This window comes from Anomaloglossus baeobatrachus, chromosome 3, assembly GCF_048569485.1.
Source record: "Anomaloglossus baeobatrachus isolate aAnoBae1 chromosome 3, aAnoBae1.hap1, whole genome shotgun sequence".
Lineage (NCBI taxonomy): Eukaryota > Metazoa > Chordata > Amphibia > Anura > Aromobatidae > Anomaloglossus > Anomaloglossus baeobatrachus.
The window spans coordinates 366,212,580-366,233,061 of record NC_134355.1 but is presented as its reverse complement, the minus strand read 5'-3'; the positions used below and the strand labels follow the sequence as shown (position 1 = coordinate 366,233,061).

The window sequence follows — 20,482 nt, the reverse complement described above, 5'->3', positions numbered from 1 at the left end:
TGGCCTCCGGAGGCAGAAGCTATACACCCAATTGTCTGGGTCTCCCAATAGGAGCTAGAAGAAAAGGAATTTACGGTAAGTAAACAAAATTCCCTTCTTTCCTATTTTCTTCCTCTAAAACCAGGGTGCGTCTTATGGTCCGGTGCATCTTATAGTCCGAAAAATACGGTACTCACCATCGCAGCCAGCTCTCACAATGTTACCTGGCGTCCCCAGCTCCTCTACAAGGGTGCTCCCTGCATCTTCCTCCCGGACCTGTGCTTTTGGCACAGGGCCTCCGGAAGTCTTCCTAGGGCGTGCACACGCACTTCTGTCCTTCTCTTAAAGGGCCAGCGCGCTGTTTCCTGGAAGTGCCTCTCAGCCTATCAATGGGTCATTTGAATCGGATCGCACTAAAGTGGCACTCTGCTAGAGTTTGATCTGAGTGAGCCATGTTAGCAAGCCCTAATAATGTAATCGTAGAGCCCTTTATTTATTGTTACTACTCTTACGTGTTTCTACCTACTGTGCTTCCATTAATAACTATTTTCACGCTGTCTGCTTTTAGTTGGAGACTTAGATAATTCTTGTCTTCATCTAGAGGCTGAAAAAAATGTCCATATTTTCTGACTGAAGACCGATCTATAAGTTGATGACAAATGTCATAATTTTTAGGTTTTCTGTAATCTACGAAAATGAGACTTAATTATAAATGTTGTAAAATTCCACAAAAGCACTACCTTTGATAAATCCTCCAAACTACGCCACCGCTCGGCGTGCCTACATTAATTTACCATTTGACCCCATGTACACTTCAACAGATCAGCAGTGAACAGCGCGAGTGCTCAGGCCAGTGATTGGCCGCAGCGGTCATGTGAGTAGACAGCATGTGAACCCAATAAAAAGGTAAAAAAAACTGGAGGGATTTAACAAGTCACTATAGAATTTTTTTTGTTAGTTTATGCCATATACTACCTTTAGCCCACTTTTTGCCAATCCTATAAAATGTCTGTAACCAATATCTGGCATTCTTTATACAAATCCTACAATGTAAAGTGCTGCAAATTAAAGCAGAAACCAGCCTCACGTGCTCATTTTCTGTTTCAGCAATTGCAGGAAGAGCTGAATAAAAAGCTTTTTGACAATCTTCTCTGCTTTTTGAAGAAATCTCACTCAGATTTTCAGGACCAAAAAAATGACTGGAATTGCAGAGTGAGATCTAGTGAAATCCCCACCGCTGCCCTGCTCCTCGGTATGTCTGTACTCTTCATATATTTTCTTTTTCAGTCTTTGGTAGCTTTAACTTGTATTTTGGATATAGAAATTAAGTCTTCCTATGTTAAAAATTACAAGAACCCCAGTAATAAGATTTGGGTTCAGATCCCCATTCTCCTCCACATCTGCATGACTCTGGTCAGTGGTTATGGGGCTCCTACAATAGACATTCATTGTTTGCACATTTTCACCCGCCTGTTATATGCAGCCATTTTCCTATAGGGTATGATTGGCTTTACAGCCTGTGGCAAAATGTGCAGGTGTAGAATACATCCTGTGTTATATGATCTGTTCATCATTCCAGGTGTCAATGTCACTGACCATGAACAAACCTTCAACAGTCTCTCGGATGTTCTTCACGAGCATGTAACCCCATACGTAGTGTTGTTACGGGCAAAGGAATGTCCTGGTAAGAATATGTATTTTTTTTTTATAGCTTTACTATAGTAAAATAACAATGAGTGTGATAATTAAGGAGTATGATGGATATACCAGTTAGTAAGGGCCGTTTCACACATCCGGCTTTTTGGCGGATCCGGCGCACTCCAGTACAGTGTGATACAGTACAATCACAGCGCGACAAGCTTCGGTCACATGCTGTCATGTGAGCGGAGAATGTGACCCGGAAGTTGGCGCGCTGCCATTGTACTGTATCACACTGTACTGGAGTGCGCCGAATCCGCCAATTCGGCGAAAAGCCGGATGTGTGAAATGGCCCTAAGGGCTAATGGGTCTGCTTCATGAAGATCAGAGAAGGTTCTTGTTTTCTTGCCAGTATTATGAAGTACGTTAATGAGCGACATACACAAAGTTTATTATCCATTCTGTACATGTGCTAAAGTGTGTGCCATCATTGAAGTCTATATTAATGTATCGTATACACTTTTGCCAACCATATTATTGTGACCACTGTCGAGTCCTAGAGCAGGAGTCTCAAACTCATCCAACTAAATGGGCCGCACATAGAAAAAATTAAAATTGACTAGCCACATCCCTTGATGACAATTCAGTGATACTATTTTATTCATTTTTATGCGTTTTGATCACTTTTAGCTCCATGTTTTATAAGAATCTTCATTTTTTGCATGTTTTTTAAAACATTTTTTACACTGTTTATCATATGGGTTCTGGTACTCTCATAGGCCTCATTCCGAGATCCGTATTTTTAAACTAATAAAAAGGTCCTTTTTTTCTTATACAAGTGTAATCAGAGCATCATCTGTTTCTCTGACGCCTCATTGGGGGACACAGGACCATGGGTGTTATGCTGCCTATCCATAGGAGGACACTAAGTAGATGCAAAAGCATAGCTCCTCCCTTGCAGTATACACCCCCTGGCCGGTCCAGGCAACCTCAGTTTTAGCTTAGTGTCTGTAGGAGGCACATCTTTCAAGGTTTTGTTATTTTTTGAGGGCGACGGTTTTGGGACCGATCTCCCAATACCATCAATGGGCGGGAACGCGGAGTGTTGCCTCCACGTACACCCTCCTGCGACGCTGGATCCTGGGCTGCCTTTTACTGGACGACAGGTCCCACAGACACCGATTTTCCAGAGCCCAGGGCAGAGGCACAATTCCTCAGCCCCTCTTTGCAGGCTCTGAGTTGAACATGGCACCTGTGTGGCCGGACACAGCAAGCTGACTCTGCTATTTCCACTGCCTGTACTGAGGCAGTGTTGAGGCGAGATCCCCCCTGACTGGTTTCCCAGACAAAGGGAGAAAAGACAGTGCAGGGAAGGCTCCCAGGACTACTGAATTTACAGTATTTATTATGAAAAAGTCCCTTGCTGATTGCAAGGAGGAGAGCCCCAGGATCCTGAACACAGTGTTAATTTTTCTCTAACTCCGTGCTGGCTGGAGGAGGGGGAAGTCCCTTGCTGTTTGCAGAAAATCCTGCACAGATAATTTACCGCTGGCGGGGGGAGAGCCCAGAGCTCAGGAACTCACACTGTTTATTTGCTCTGCGTATTTGCTCCAGCTGCGTGCTCTGATTGCAGGAAAGTCGGCAGAGATAATCCACCGGCGACAAGCTGTGTGCTGACTGGAGGGAGGGGGAGAAAAACTGTCGCAGAAGCTCCCTTCCTGCCGTTTTTTGCTACCGACAGCAGGGGGGCACACTGACTTCTTATTGGCGCTCTTTTAGCGCTAAGCCCCCCCCCAGGAAAGCGTGCGAAGTTCTCCACAGAGCTTACTCCTTCCTGAGGACGCAGGGCCATCGGCTGATTCTGGTGAGGTACCTGCTTCACTTGTAGCTCTGCTGAGCATTGCTCCCCCTCCTGGCATACTCCTATTAGGAACATGCAGAATTTTAAGGGTACTAAGAGATTATTCAGCCTGCACTGCCTGCCACGCTGAGCTGCCTCTTCTCTCTGTGAGTCCTGTGCCCCTATAGCCCCCCAAGACCCCCCCGCCACCACCGCCGCAACGGTCAGCCCAGAGCCTAGGGCTCCCAGCCCACCGGAATGGGCACAGTTTCTGTCCCAATCCATGGAAAACCTGTCACAGAACCTGGTGCTGGCTATGCAATGTCGTCCTCCACACCCTTCTGGGTCCCTGGATGGAACGCAGCCTGAGGATACCCCTATGGAGGATCCTTCTGAGGTAATCACGGGCACATGCTTCACCGGTTGCCGGGATCAGGAAAAGAACACACGGCCGGGTGTCTCCAGCACTCTCTTATGGCCCCCATGGCTCTCCCTCGGGAGCACACAGGGCAAGGTCTCCCACACGCTCCACGGCTTCTGAAGAGCTGGAGGAGGGAGAATGCTGTTTGTACCAAGAGGATTCTTTGGTTTCATCCTCCCCAGATGATCAAACTGCAATAGACTCCCTTATAGGAGCAGTCAACCAAACTCTGCATGTGGAGGATCCCCCATCCACTACTACTGACCATGCGGTCTCCTTTAAGAGGGCAAGGAAACCCCAAAAAGGTTTTCGCTGATAACCCAGAGTTTCAGGATATCCTCACAAAGCAAAGGGAGAAGCCTGACAGGCGCTTCGATAACCGAAAACTCATGGAGTCCCGGTACCCTTTTGCCTCACCTGCCCCTAAGGGCTGGGCCGATCCGCCCTCGGTCGTAACCCCCCCCCCCCCCCCGGTATCCCGCCTTGCCACAAAGACACTCCTGTCTTTACGCGATGGTTCCTCCAACAAGGACCCGACAGACAGGTGGAGCACCTCGCCCGTTCTGCTTTTGAGGATGCGGGTTCCTCCCTCTCGCCCTCCTTTGCCTCTGTGTGGGTCGCAAAGGCGATCTCGGTCTGGGCAGAATCACTTAACACTTCGCTTGAGGAATCCCAGTTTACTCATACCTTCACAGAGGTAACAGCTCAAATTGCCGATGCGGCGGAGTACCTCATGCAGGCCTCCATGGACGCTGCTACCTGCGCAGCGTTTGCCACCTCAAATACCATAGCCATCCGTAGAGCTCTCTGGCTTCGACAATGGCGAGCGGACTCTGCCTCCAAGAAGTCTCTCACGGGCCTTCCCTTTTTTCCAGACCGATTGTTTGGCGAACGTCTGGACAAGCTCATTTCTGACGCCACGGGAGGAAAGAGTACCTCCCTCCCCCAGCTGAAGTCCAGGACGACCTTCACCAGACGTCCTCGTTCCGCTCCTTCGGAACTCATTGGTTGGTCGACATCCCATGCTGTCCCCGCCACCAGCTGCGGACTACGCAGGGACCGACCTTCTCAGCTCTCCCCGAAACCCACTTCGTCATGGCAGCCTAGACCGAAACAGTCCAGGACTAGGGAGACTCGTCAACGACGTTTTCCCCCCTCATGACTCCTTCGGCGCCCCGGAAGACACACTCATTGTAGGAGGTCGACTGAGGCTCTTTCAACACATCTGGGCTGCCGCCTCAGACGACAAATGGGTGCGAGACCTTGTGTCTTCCGGTTACCGGAACCCGTTTCTCTCAAACGCCCCAAAAACTCGAAAACGAGGCAAAGCTTTTTTCTCAGCAATCCACTCGCTCCAAACAGCAGGAGTGATAATACCTGTCCCGGACGATGAGAAGTTCAGGGGTTTTTATTCCAACCTCTTTGTGGTCTCCAAAGAGGATGTGTCAGTTCGACCCCTCCTGGACTTCAAACACCTAAACAAGCATGTGCATGTACGGAGATTCACAATGGAGTCCCTAAAGTCCATTATTGCATCCATGGTTGAAGGGGAATTCCTCGCCTCCATAGACATCAAGGACGCGTACCTGCACATACCCATCGCCCTAGATCACCAAAAGTTCCTCCGCTTCGCAGTTCAGGACTCCCACTTTCAATTCGTAGCTCTACCCTTCGGCCTTGCCACCGCACCAAGTCTTCACCAAAGTCATGGCGGCCGCCATGAGCGTCCTTCACGCCAGGGGAGTAGTCGATCTCCCTTACTCGGACGACCTCCTCATCAAGGCCCCCTCCTTCCGCGACTGCTCAACCAACATACAGATCACTGTGGACACCCTATCCCGCTTAGGGTGGCTAGTGAATCTAGACAAATCATCACCGATCCCATCACGATCCATCACCTTCCTGGGCATGTCCCTAGACCCCCGTCGGGGCTTGATCTATCTCCCCCTGGACAAGGCGATCGCTCTTCAACGAGCGGTACGCTGCCTTCTACGTCCTCCGTCTCGCTCCATTCGATTCAGCATGAAGGTGCTCGGCAGGATGGTGGCGGCTATGGAAGCAGTACCCTTTGCTCAACTGCACCTCCACCCACTGCAGCTAGCCCTTCTAGCGGCCTGGGACAAGAGCCCCTTCTCCCCGGACAGACATCTTCACCTGACGCCTTAGCTCAGGTACGCACTCTGCTGGTGGCTTCGGTCCTCATCCCTATCGAAGGGGAGATTTTTTTCTCCCAGTGAACTGGCTGGTCCTGACCACAGACGCCAACCTCCTAGGCTGGGGAGCAGTGTATCGGCACCACACTGCTCAAGGACGTTGGACGCCCCAGGAGTCTTTCCTACCCATAAACATCCTGGAAATCTGCGTGATCTTCCTTGCGCTCAGGGCGTTCTGCCCTCTGCTAGCGGGTCATCAGATTAGAGTCCAATCGGACAATGCGACAGCTGTAGCCTACATCAATCGGCAGGGGGACACCTGCAGCAAGGCAGCTTATCTCGAGGCCCACAGGATCTTTAGCTGGGCCGAATCGACAGGGTCAGTGATATCAGTGGTACACATACCGGGAGTAGAGGACTGGTCAGCAGACTTCTAAGTTGCCAAGGCCTGGCCGCCGGAGAGTGGTCTCCACCCAGAAGTGTTCCTACACATCTGCACTCGCTGGGGTACACCAGACGTGGATCTAATAGCCTCAAGGTTGAACGCAAAGGTACCTGTGTTCATAGCCATGTCACGCGATCCGCAGTCCATCGGCGCGGATGCTCTAGTCTGCTCCTGGCACCACTTCCGCCTGCCTTACATTTTTCCACCTCTACCTCTGCTCCCGCGGGTAATCAGGAAAATCAAGGCAGAGGGAGTCCCGGTGATACTGATAGCACCGGACTGGCCCAGGCGCACCTGGTACGCCGAATTAGTACAAATGCTCGTAGACTTACCGTGGCGCCTTCCAGACATCCCAGACTTGCTGACCCAAGGGCCCATTTACCATCAGAACTCCAGAGCCCTGAAGGTGACGGCATGGCCATTGAGACCTCGGTATTAACAAGAGCAGGATTCTCCCCCGCGGTTATCTCCACCATGATCAGCGCCCGAAAGCCTGCTTCATCCCGCATTTACCACCGTACGTGGAAAATCTTCCTTTCATGGTGCAGGGAAACTAACGTCCAGCCTCTGCCTCTGGCCATCCCCAGAATTCTCTATTTTCTGCAGGTTGGCTCTCAGTACCCTTAAAGGGAAGGTCTCAGCGCTCTCAATCTTCTACCAATGCCGCCTGGCTCAAAAAACGCAGGTCAAGACCTTCCTCCAGGGCGTTTCCCATCTAGTTCCCCCGTACAAACGGCCGCTGGACCCATGGGACCTCAACCTCGTTCTGGACGGTCTCCAGAGGTCTCCCTTTGAACCCCTCAAGGAATCCTCCCTTGCTCTTCTGTCCTGGAAGGTGACGTTCCTGGTGGCAATTACGTCCATCAGACGGGTTTCGGAGCCAGCAGCACTCTCTTGCCGCGAGCCTTTTCTGATTTTTCACCAGGACAAGGTGGTTCTGCGACCCCTTCCGGATTTTCTTCCAAAGGTTCCTACCCCGTTTCATTTGAATGAGGACATTGTTCTGCCTTCCTTTTGTCCACACCCAGTTCATAGGGTGGAAAGGTCTCTGCATTCGTTAGACCTCGTCAGAGCTGTCAGATATTACATATCCAGGACAGCCCCCTTTAGGAAAACTGACTCTTTGTTCGTCATTCCTGAGGGGCCTAAGAAGGGACAGGCAGCTTCAAAAGGCGACTCTGGCTCGCTGGATTCGCTCTGCGATCCAGGAAGTCAACCGCTTGCAACTCAAGCCCACTCCTAGTGGGCTGCGGGCTCATTCCACGTGAGCAGTTGGCGCTTCGTGGGCCATTCGGGATCAGGTGTGTAAGGCTGCGACCTGGTCTAGCCTACATACGTTTTCAAAGCATTACAGAGTCCATAAGTCCATACCCAGGTTTCAACTGAGGCAAATCTGGGTAGGACAATTCTGCAAACGGCAGTAGAGCACCTTCTCTCAGTAGGTGCTCCAGGCTGTCTGGGACTGGTTCCTAGTCCTTGGGTTGCGTTGTCTTGTTTTTATTTTTCCCACCCATGGACTGCTTTAGGATGTCCCATGGTCCTGTGTCCCCCAATGAGGCGTCAGAGAAAAACGGATTTTTGTGTACTCCACGTAAAATCGTTTTCTCTTAGCCATCATTGGGGGACACAGCACCCACCCTGTTGCCCTGTTGGGCCTTGGTTCTCTCAGTACCTTATTTGATTATGACTTTTTTTTTTCTCATGTTTCTCTGTTGAGATAAGTTTTTACTGGCTTTTTCTCCTACTGCTTGTGTACTAAAACTGAGGTTGCCTGGCCCGGCCAGGGGGTGTATACTGCAGAGGAGGAGCTATGCTTTTGCATCTACTTAGTGTCCTCATGGATAGGCAGCATAACACCCATGGTCCTGTGTCCCCCAATGGTGGCTAAGAGAAAACGATTTTACGGTGAGTACACAAAAATCCATTTTTTTCTCATATGAGGGGGGAAAAAAAGTTTCTGCACCTTCCGACTGCGCTCGGATGTCATCTGAATGTGGTCAGCCTGCTGTGACCACGTGGGCCTGCTCATTACATATGCACGCCCATCCTCCCGCCCATCTCTCAGCGCTGAAGCCGGCGCTGACAGGTGGGCGGGAGGACGAGCGGGGAAGCGCGCATAGTAAAGAGCCGGTCCACATGATCACCCCTGGCAATTACAGCCTGGAGTGATCATGTGCGGCTGTATTCACTGCCCCCCGCGCGTCATAATCAGCACGGAGAGCAGTGAATCAGTGCACTCACCCGTCCCCGTGTGTGGAGCCGTTCCCCCGCAGCACGCGATGTCTTCCTGTCTGTGCCGGTCAGCTGAAGGAAGACATTGCGTGCTGCAGGGGAACGGCTCCACACACACACACACACAGGTCAGTGGTGCAGAGAGGAAGATGATCGGCTGCAGGGAGTGAGGAACAGGTGAGTATAAACGTTTGGTTTTTTTTCTCTGTGCTATAGGATACAGGCCATATACCAGGATGGTATATGAGCACGATGGGGGCATATAGCAGGATGGGAGTATATGAGCAGGAGGGATGGGGGGTATATGAACAGGATGGGGGTATATGAACAGGATGGCAGTATATGAGCAGGATGGATGGGGGGTATATGAACAGGATGGGAGTATATGAACAGGATGGGAGTATATGAGCAGGATGGATGGGGGGTATATGAACAGGATGGCAGTATATGAGCAGGATGGATGGGGGAATATGAACAGGATGGGAGTATATGAACAGGATGGGAGTATATGAGCAGGATGGATGGGGGGTATATGAACAGGATGGCAGTATATGAGCAGGATGGATGGGGGAATATGAACAGGATGGGAGTATATGAACAGGATGGGAGTATATGAGCAGGATGGATGGGGGTATATGAACAGGATGGGGGAATATGAGCAGGATGCTGGTATATGAGCAGGATGGGGGTATATGAGCAGGATGTGGGTTTATAGCAGGATCATATACAAGGCAGGAGGATCATTACCAGGATGGGGTACCTTAGTAGAGAATTTGGGGACATTACCCCCATAACAGTGTCAGCAGCAAATCCTCGCCCCATAACAGTGTGTCATGAGCACATTTTTTTGCTTAAAGATTTATTTTCCTCCTCTAAAACCAGGGTGCGTCTTATAGTCCGAAAAATACGGTAATAATAAACGTATACATTTATGTATTTCATTTTTTTTATTCTCACCCACTCCCTTTTTTTAGTAACAAAATATTTGTCAGTTATTTCTTCATCATTTATTTAAAATGTATGTATTTTTTTTAATGAAATAAGTCATCAGTACCCAGCAATGAAACAGAAAACTCAACATGTGCAGTGCCTGATCAGCTTATATTTCGAGTGCAATTAGAGATTTAGCATGGAGGTGCTTTAATCCCTGAAGTGTCTGTGCAAATAATATTGTTCCATGAAGTAGAGAAAGGGAGCACACTTACAGATAAAGGCATTGCACTTTTCTGGAAGAAAACAAAAGTTCAACAAGCAGTGACGGAGCAGAGAACCCGTAAGACTACGGCGGTTTCACTCTGCTCTTCATTCTTTCTTTCTTTGTCGCTCCATTGGGAGACCCAGACAATTGGGTGTATAGCTTCTGCCTCCGGAGGCCACACAAAGTATTACACTTTAAAAAGTGTAACCCCTCCCCTCTGCCTATACACCCTCCCGTGGATCACGGGCTCCTCAGTTTTTTGCTTTGTGTGGAAGGAGGCACACATCCACTCATGCATTCTCATATTAGTTATGTCGGTTGGAAGAAAAGAGGGCACCCACGGGGCCCCCGGCATGTTCCCTTCTCACCCCACTACGTCGGCGGTGTTGTTAAGGTTGAGGTACCCATTGCGGGTACAAAGGCCGGAGCCTCATGCCGTCTCCTTCACCATCCCTTAGCGGCTCTGGGAGAAGTGGGATCCTGAACGGTCATCCAGTTGCTGGGACTGTGCTCCCTCCGCAGCCCCTGTGGGAATCTGCCGGACCAGAGTCTATTCAACCTCAGGGACCGGGCCCTGCAACTCTAAGGTACTCTGTGTCCCCATTGGGGACTGTGCAGGAGCGCACCTTCTTCCCTGACGCTGCGGCAGCTGCTGAATTGAGAAGACCGGCGGACTTCCGCGCCGACCATGCCTGCTTGTCGGGCGCGGTCTCAAATTTAGTCCCCGGCTTCATCGCGGCCTAGTCGCAAAAATCCTGCCCCCGGGCCTGCCTGTCAGGGGTAAGGGCGGGACTGCCGACCTGACGTCGGATGTGAGGGCTGGAGCATCCTGCATGTTTCCTCCCCCCTCACTGATCACTGTGGGGACCCCAGATTCCCGCACTTTCCTGGCGCCGCCCACGGCTCCACTCCTCCCCTGAGATCTCCGTCAGCCATTTTTTGGGCATTCTGCCGGTGGAGGATTCTCAGGAACAGCTCTACAGCTTCGGGGGACCTAAGGCAGGGAATCTGGAGGCACACACTCCGCTTGTTAGCGGTCGGTAAGCCACACCGGTCACCCGGTGCTGGTCCCCCCCTAGGGTGCCGGAATAGATACGTATTTATATATATATTTCTGTTCGGTCGGGCTGTATACCCTGTTTTTGCCCATATACCCTCAGTGATCATTCTCCTAGGAGACAACAGCATGTCGTCCACAAGGAGCAAAGCTGTTAAGGCACAGGGGTTTTTTGCGGCCTGTACCTCTTGTGGGGCTATGTTACCTGCGGGTTCCACCTACCCTCACTGTGAGCAATGCTCGACCCCTGTTTCACTTGCTCAGCCGGAGCCTCGGTCACTAGTGGACCCCTCGGCTCATGTAGACCCCCCTGCTCCCCCTGTCCAGGCGGCAGGGACAGAGTTCTCCTCTTTTGCTGAGAAACTCTCTGAGTCACTTTCACAATCCATGGCTCAGTCTATGGACAAATGGTCCGCCAAGCTGCTAGAAGCCTTGCAGTCCAGACCGGTCCTTACACAGGCCCCGGCCCCTGTTGGATCGTCACCTCCAGGCTCCTCTCGGTCTCAGCCGCAGCGCGCTCCCAGGTTGGGCCCTAGGTCCCACGCGGAGGACTCCTGCCAGGACCACTGTCCTAGACAGGCTAAGCGGGCTCGCTGGGAATCTTCCCCGACTTCTTCACGCTGCTCGGGTTCCCAGCTTGAGGACTCTCTGGAGGACGAGGCGGACGTCGCAGCTCAGGGTTCTGACCCTGACGTCGCCCTTAACCTTGATACACCTGAGGGGGACGCATTAGTGAATGATCTTCTCGTCCATCAACCAGGTGTTGGATCTCTCTCCCCCGCCTCCTACTGTGGAGGAGTCGGCGTCTCAGCAGGAGAAACACCAGTTTCGGTTCCCCAAACGTACACTTAGTGCGTTCTTCGATCACTCTAACTTCAGAGACGCTGTCCAGAAGCCCAGAGCAGTTCCGGACAAGCGCTTTACTAAGCGCCTCACTGACATGCGTTACCCCTTCCCCGCTGAAGTCGTTAAGGGGTGGGCTCAATGTCCCAAGGTGGATCCTCCAGTCTCTAGATTGACGGCTAGATCTGTGGTATCGGTGGCAGATGGCTCATCGCTAAAGGATGCCACTGACAGGCAGATAGAGCTCCTGGTGAAGTCCATCTATGAGGCCACGGGCGCGTCTTTTGCCCCGGCCTTTGCAGCTGTGTGGGCACTCCAAGCTATCTCTGCTTGTCTGACCGAGATTAATGCTGTCACACGTAATTCTGCTCCGCAAGTGGCGTCTTTGACTTCTCAAGCGTCAGCTTTTTCTTCCTACGCCATGAACGCAGTCCTAGACTCGGCTAGCCGTACAGCTGTGGCATCCGCTAACTCTGTGGCAGTCCGCAGGGCCATGTGGCTGCGCGAATGGAAGGCAGACTCGGCCTCCAAGAGGTTCTTAACCGGTTTGCCGTTTTCTGGCGAACGCTTGTTTGGCGAACGATTGGATGAGATTATTAAGGAATCCAAGGGAAAGGACTCCTCCTTACCCCAGTCCAAACCTAAGAGACCTCAGCAACGTTAAATACAATCGAGGTTTCGGTCCTTTCGTCCCTCCGCCAAGCTCCAATCCTCTTCGTCCAGCAGGCAGGAGAAAGGCCAGAGGAACTCCTATGCGTGGCGGTCCAAGTCACGCCCCCAAAAGGCCGCAGGAGGCACTGCCTCCAAGGCGGCCTCCTCATGACTCTCGGCATCCCCTAACCGCATCCTCGGTCGGTGGCAGGCTCTCCCGCTTTGGCGACGCCTGGTGGCCACATGTTCAAGACCGATGGGTGAGAGACATTCTGTCTCACGGTTGCAGGATAGAGTTCAGCTCCCGTCCTGCGGCTCGATTCTTCAGAACCTCTCCGCCCCCCGCTCAGGCCGACGCACTTTTTCAGGAGGTGGACGCTCTGAAGACAGAAGGAGTTGTGACCCCCGTTCCCCTTCAGGAACGTGGTCGCGGCTTTTACTCCAACTTGTTCGTGGTGCCAAAAAAGGACGGATCATTCCGTCCCATTCTGGACCTCAAACTGCTCAACAGACATGTGAGAACCAGACGGTTTCGGATGGAATCTCTCCGCTCGGTCATCGCCTCGATGTCACAAGGAATCTTCCTAGCATCGATCGGCATCAAAGATGCTTATCTCCATGTGCCGATCGCACCCGAACATCAACGCTTCTTGCGTTTGGCCATCAGGGACGAACACCTTCAGTTCGTGGCATTGCCTTTCGGCCTGGCGACAGCCCCACGGGTTTTCACCAAAGTCATGGCATCCGTCGTGGCGGTCCTACACTCTCAGGGCCACTCGGTGATTCCCTACCTAGACGATCTCCTAGTCAGGGCCCCTTCTCGGGTGGCGTGTCAACACAGCCTTACAGTCGCTCTGACGACTCTCCAGCAGTTCGGGTGGATCATCAACTTCCCGAAATCCAAGTTGACACCGACCCAATCACTGACTTACCTCGGGATGGAGTTTCATACACAGTCAGCGGTAGTCAAGCTACCGCTGGACAAACAGCTTTCTCTGCAGGCAGGGGTGCAATCACTTCTTCGGAATCAGTCACACCCCTTAAGGCGCCTCATGCACTTCCTGGGGAAGATGGTGACAGCGATGGAGGCAGTGCCGTTCGTGCAATTCCATCTACGGCAGCTCCAATGGGACATTCTCCGCAAATGGGACAGGAGGTCGGCTTCCCTCGACAGGAACGTCTCTCTTTCCCTTGCAACCAAGACGTCACTTCAGTGGTGGCTCCTTCCCAATTCTCTATCGCAGGGAAAATCCTTCCTACCCCCAACCTGGGCTGTGGTCACCACGGACGCGAGCCTGTCAGGGTGGGGAACGGTTTTTCTCCACCACAGGGCTCAGGGAACCTGGACTCCGATAGTCTTCCCTTCAGATCAATGTTCTGGAAATAAGGGCAGTGTATCTAGCCCTATTGGCTTTTCAGCGGTGGCTGGAGGGCAGGCAGATCCGTATCCAGTCGGACAACGCCACTGCCGTCGCATACATCAACCACCAAGGCGGCACTCGTAGTCGTCAAGCCTTCCAGGAAGTCCGGCGGATTCTGCAGTGGGTGGAAGCCACAGCCTCCACCATCTCCGCAGTTCACATCCCGGGCGTAGAAAACTGGGAAGCAGATTTTCTCAGTCGTCAGGGCATGGATGCGGGGGAATGGTCTCTGCACCCAGAAGTGTTTCGAGAGATCTGTCGCCGCTGGGGAACGCCGGACGTCGATCTCATGGCGTCACGGCACAACAACAAAGTCCCGGCATTCATGGCACGGTCTCAGGATCACAGAGCTCTGGCGGCGGATGCGTTAGTTCAGGACTGGTCGCAGTTCCGACTGCCTTATGCGTTTCCCCCTCTGGCGATGCTGCCCAGAGTGTTACGCAAGATCAGGTCCGACTGCCGTCGCGCCATTCTCGTCGCTTCAGACTGGCCGAGGCGGTCGTGGTACCCGGATCTGTGGCATCTCACGGTGGGTCAGTCGTGGGCGCTTCCAGACCGCCCAGACTTAATGTCACAAGGGCCATTTTTCCATCTGAATTCTGTGGCCCTCAACCTGACTGTGTGGCCATTGAGTCCTGGCTCCTAGCGTCTTCAGGGTTATCTCAGGATGTCATTGCCACCATGAGACAGGCCAGGAAGCCAACGTCTGCCAAGATCTATTACAGGTCTTGGCAAATCTTCTTATCCTGGTGCTCTGATAACGGTTTCTCTCCATGGCCGTTTGCCTTACCCACTTTTCTTTCATTCCTCCAATCCGGAATGGTCAAGGGTTTGTCACTCGGCTCTCTCAAGGGCCAAGTATCGGCGCTCTCCGTATTTTTTCAAAAGCGTCTAGCCAGGCTTCCGCAGGTCCGCACGTTCCTGCAGGGAGTTTGCCACATAGTCCCACCTTACAAGCGTCCGCTGGAACCCTGGGACCTTAACAGGGTGCTAACGGCTCTTCAAAAACCACCTTTCGAGCCGCTGCGGGATGTCTCTTTATCACGTCTTTCGCAAAAGGTGGCCTTTCTAGTGTCAGTTACATCACTCCGGAGAGTGTCTGAGCTTGCAGCGCTATCATGCAAAGCCCCCTTCCTGGTGTTTCACCAGGATAAGGTGGTTCTGCGTCCGGTTCCGGAATTTCTCCCTAAGGTGGTATCTCCTTTTCATCTCAATCAGGATATCTCCTTACCTTCATTTTGCCCTAATCCAATTCACCAATGTGAAAAGGATTTGCACTCTTTGGATCTGGTGCGAGCACTCCGGCTCTACGTGTCTCGCACGGCGCCCCTGCGTAGTTCAGATGCGCTCTTTGTCCTTGTCGCTGGCCAGCGTAAGGGTTCGCAGGCTTCCAAGTCAACCTTGGCTTGGTGGATCAAGGAACCGATTCTCGAAGCCTACCGCTCTTCTGGGCTTCCGCTTCCTTCAGGGCTGAAAGCCCATTCTACCAGAGCCGTGGGTGCGTCCTGGGCATTGCGGCATCGGGCTACGGCTCAGCAGGTGTGTTAGGCAGCGACGTGGTCTAGTCTGCACACTTTCACGAAACACTATCAAGTGCATACCTATGCTTTGGCAGACGCCAGTCTAGGTAGGCGAGTCCTTCAGGCGGCGATTGCCCACCTGTAAGAGGAGGGCCGTTTCGGCTCTTTTTATTGAGGTATTCTTTTACCCACCCAGGGACTGCTTTTTAGGCCCCGTCACACACAGAGATTAAATCTTTGGCAGATCTGTGGTTGCAGTGAAATCATGGACATATTGTTCCATTTCTACACAGCCACAATCTGGCACTGATTATCCACAATTTCACTGCAACCACAGATCTGCCGCAGATTTATCTCTGTGTGTGACAGGGCCTTTGGACGTCCCAATTGTCTGGGTCTCCCAATGGAGCGACAAAGAAGAAGGGAATTTTGTTTACTTACCGTAAATTCCTTTTCTTCTAGCTCCTATTGGGAGACCCAGCACCCGCCCCTGTTTCCCTTTCGGCTGGTTGTTCTTTTGTGTACACATGTTGTTCATGTTGAATTGTTCTTTTGGTTCATGGTTCAGTTCTCCGAACATCCTTCGGATTGAATTTACCCTAGACCAATTCATAAGTCTTCTCCTTCCTGCTTTTGCACCAAAACTGAGGAGCCCGTGATCCACGGGAGGGTGTATAGGCAGAGGGGAGGGGTTACACTTTTTAAAGTGTAATACTTTGTGTGGCCTCCGGAGGCAGAAGCTATACACCCAATTGTCTGGGCCTCCCAATAGGAGCTAGAAGAAAAGGAATTTACGGTAAGTAAACAAAATTCCCTTCTTTTTTCTGTTTTTACTTTACTTATTGCCTATGTCAATAGTACAGTTAAAAAAAAATAACATTTTTATATCATTGACCTGAAACATTGTGGTTCCTGGACTGGACCATTATCTGGGGCAATCTGAAGCTGATTCCTTCCACTGGATATGAAACAGGGTGGTACCTAATATTTGCTCATCCCTCCAAGGTGAACACAGTTGCATACGCATTTCTTTGTCGCTCCTAATTGGGAGACCCAGACAATTGGGTGTATAGCTACTGCCTCCGGAGGCCACACAATGTATTACACTTAAAAGTGTAAGGCCCCTCCCCTTCTGGCTATACACCCCCCCGTGGGATCACGGGCTCCTCAGTTTTATGCTTTGTGCGAAGGAGGTCAGACATGCACGCATAGCTCCACTGTTTAGTCAGCAGCAGCTGCTGACTATGTCGGATGGAAGAAAAGAGGGCCCATACGGGGGCCCCCAGCATGCTCCCTTCTCACCCCACTTGCGGTCGGCGGTGTTTGTTAAGGTTGAGGTACCCATTGCGGGTACGGAGGCTGGAGCCCACATGCTGATTCCTTCCCCATCCCCATTAGGGCTCTGGGTGAAGTTTGACTTGTCCGGTCTCCGGGCACTGAGACCGTGCTCCATCCACAGCCCCTGGAGGATCTGCTGGATACGGAGCGGAGTTTCCTCAGGGACAGGACCCTGCTTCATTAAGGTACTCCGTGTCCCCGTGCTTACCGCACGCACACTGCAGCATTGCTGGGTGTGTTAGTGCGCCGGGGTAAACAGCGCTGCTGCGCTTGTGCCGTTACTCACTACAGCTCTGCTGAGTGAGGAGACTTAGTACGATCGGCCGATCCGGCCGCTGGGGTCAGTGTTTACTGCGTCGCGGCTGGGATTTGTGGTGCGCCGGGGACTTCCGCGCTGGCCGTGCATATATGACGGCCGCGCTAGATTACTACAGTCCCCGGCTTTTGCGGCCTAGTTCGTATCGTTCCCGCCCCCAGACCTGCCAGTCAGGAGGAGGGCGGGACGCTGTACAGACCAGCAGCGCTAAGAGCTGGAGTCTGTTTTACATACTCCAGCCCTCACACTAGGCACAGTGGGACGCAGTTTCCCGCACTTTTGTTTGTGGCACGCCCACGGTCCGCCCCTCTTCACAGGACGCCGGCAGCCATTCCTGCCTGCACGCTGAGCTGCAGAGGGGAGGCTGGGAGACCCAGACAAGGGATTCTACGACCTTACACCCGCTTTTCAGCGGGCGGTAAGCAGCCCTCAAGGGCTCTCCCCCACTTGTGCCATAGTGTACTTTGTATTTTGTGCGGACAATACTTTACACTGTACGGTCGCTGGTGATTTTCTGCTATATACCCTCCTTAGATTTCTTAAGGAGACAACAGCATGTCGTCCGCAAAAAAGCAAAAGTGCCAAGGCACGGACTTTATATGCTGCCTGTACCGCATGTGGGGCTGCTCTACCGGCAGGTTCCACTGACCCCCATTGTGTGCAGTGCTCGGCCCCTGTGGCAATTGCTCAGCCGGGGCCTCTGCTAGAGGTGACCCAGGGAGAACCACCTGTGAATGCTGTCCAGGTGACAGGGACGGAGTTTGCAGCTTTTGCTGACAGATTGTCTATGACTATGTCTAAAATTCTTGAAACATTGCAGTCTAGACCAGTAACTCAGACCATGGGCACTGTTGGTTCATTGCCCCCTGGTCCCCCTCAGCTGGAACACTTCCTAGCTCCGGGGGTGTCACATGCACCCCAGGGTGACGGCTCTGACTCGGACGACAGTCCCAGACAACCTAAGCGGGCTCGCTATGAGCGACCCTCAACTTCATCACACTGGTCAGGGTCCCAGCGGGACGACTCTCTGTGTGATGAGGCGGATGTAACTGATCAGGATTCTGATACTGGGGCCGCTCTCAATCTAGATACCCCGGATGGTGACGCCATAGTGAATGATCTTATAGGGTCCATCAATAAGATGTTAGATATTTCTCCACAAGCTCCTCCTGCGGAGGAGGCAGCTTCACAGCAGGAGAAATTCCATTTCAGGTATCCCAAGCGTAAATTAAGCACTTTTCTGGACCACTCTGACTTTAGAGACGCAATCCAGAAACACCACGCTTATCCAGATAAGCGTTTCTCCAAACGGCTTAAAGATACGCGCTATCCTTTTCCCCCTGACGTGGTCAAGGGCTGGACACAGTGTCCCAAGGTGGACCCTCCAATCTCCAGGCTTGCAGCCAGATCTCTAGTTGCAGTGGAAGATGGGGCGGCACTTAAAGATGCCACTGACAGACAGATGGAGCTCTGGTTAAAATCCATCTATGAAGCTATTGGAGCGTCGTTGGCGCCAGCATTCGCAGCCGTATGGGCACTCCAAGCTATTTCAGCTGGCCTTACACAGGTCGACACGGTCACACGTACATCTGCTCCGCAGGTGGCACCATTGACCTCTCAAATGTCTGCATTCGCGTCTTACGCGATTAATGCTGTCCTAGACTCTACGAGCCGTACGGCGGTGGCGTCAGCCAACTCCGTGGTTTTACGCAGAGCCCTGTGGTTGAGAGAATGGAAGGCAGATTCTTCTTCCAAATTCTTCACACCTACCGTTCGGCTGGGCTTCCGATTCCATCAGGGCTGAAGGCCCATTCTACCAGAGCCGTGGGTGCGTCCTGGGCATTACGGCACCAGGCTACGGCTCAGCAGGTGTGCCAGGCGGCTACCTGGTCGAGTCTGCACACTTTTACCAAGCATTATCAGGTGCATACCTACGCTTCGGCGGATGCCGGCCTAGGTAGACAAGTCCTTCAGGCGGCGGTGGCTCACCTGTAGGAAAGGGCTGTTTGACGGCCCTATCACGAGGTATTCTTTTACCCACCCAGGGACTGCTTTTGGACGTCCCAATTGTCTGGGTCTCCCAATTAGGAGCGACAAAGAAGAAGGGAATTTTGTTTACTTACCGTAAATTCCTTTTCTTCTAGCTCCAATTGGGAGACCCAGCACCCGCCCTGTTTTCTTAGGAAGTTTGTTTTTTTCGGGTGCACATGTTGTTCATGTTGAACAGTTCAGTTCTCCGAGGCTGTTTCTCGGGTTGAATTTGTATTTAAAACAGTTATTGGCTTTCCTCCTTCTTGCTTTTGCACTAAAACTGAGGAGCCCGTGATCCCACGGGGGGGGTGTATAGCCAGAAGGGGAGGGGCCTTACACTTTTAAGTGTAATACTTTGTGTGGCCTCCGGAGGCAGTAGCTATACACCCAATTGTCTGGGTCTCCCAATTGGAGCTAGAAGAAAAGGAATTTACGGTAAGTAAACAAAATTCCCTTCTTTTCTGACAGTCCTCACTATCTCCACTTTATTAAGGTTATCTGTACTACGGAGCCTTCAGCTTTTTTATTTTTATTATAGGTTATTGCCTATGTGGGACTTTGCTTTTTTCTTGCCTGACCCAAAGGACATTATTTGGCTTTGTTTTCATGACATCTATCGGCACTTGACAATTGCCCCTTCCTAAAATAAGTATCTAGATACCACTGATAAACAGGGTTTCCGCTATGATATAAAGCTAATACCCGCTGATGATGGTGATAATTCTAATTCTGTGACGGTGTCATCTTCGATCTGTACATGAACAGTGGTTTGGTTTTGTTGTCTGGAAAGGTTTTAAAAAAAGAATCCTCCTTTTCTTTTCCATCTACCACCAGCAATCCACCTCCACAGAAAAGAGATGTCTCCGCTTTGACACACTGTGCTCTGGCTTGATGTCATTAGGCGGACGCAATCCTTCTTCGGGTTGCTGTCCCGTGGATGTCTGTGGAAATCCGCTGCTCTTCATGCCACAGATAACAGCCTCAGGAGCTGCATCTGGCCCTCAGGTTGCATGTTTGAGACACCTGCCCTAGAGGGAGTGTACATCATCCCCATGTGTTTTCCTCCTCCAGCCTCTTGCATTTTTTTACACAACACAAATTGTCGGTCTGTGTTTATTTTGTTGCAAAACTCAGTTGATGAAATAACATCTTCCTCTTCCAGGAATAAAGGCGCTTCTTCAGAAGCTCTTTTCCCAGCTTATGGGATGTGGAGCGGATTTAGATCTTGATGAGGAGGATGACTATGCCACCGTCTCTCAGAGGAAGATGAACTGCACCTTGGCCTCTCTTTCTGCATGGTATCAGAAGATTACAAAGGTAATTGTTCAGTATTCTCATTCACATGGTATTAGGTTACTAAGCAGCATGCTTTTTTTTTTTCTGAAACCTAAGTAAAATG

The 20,482-nt window shown here is 51.6% G+C and overlaps 1 protein-coding gene across 3 annotated transcripts in view; it reads left to right on the top strand.

Moving 5' to 3' along the window:
- The window catches only part of ORC3 (origin recognition complex subunit 3), a 172,238-nt gene that overhangs the window by 17,344 nt on the left and 134,412 nt on the right, over positions 1-20,482 (top strand). For all 3 annotated transcript variants that reach the window (XM_075340142.1, XM_075340143.1, XM_075340144.1), the window contains exons 5-7: positions 1,087-1,231; positions 1,559-1,663; positions 20,246-20,400. In XM_075340142.1, the coding sequence (XP_075196257.1) occupies positions 1,087-1,231; positions 1,559-1,663; positions 20,246-20,400 (405 nt within the window). The remainder of the gene's footprint in view (positions 1-1,086; positions 1,232-1,558; positions 1,664-20,245; positions 20,401-20,482) is intronic.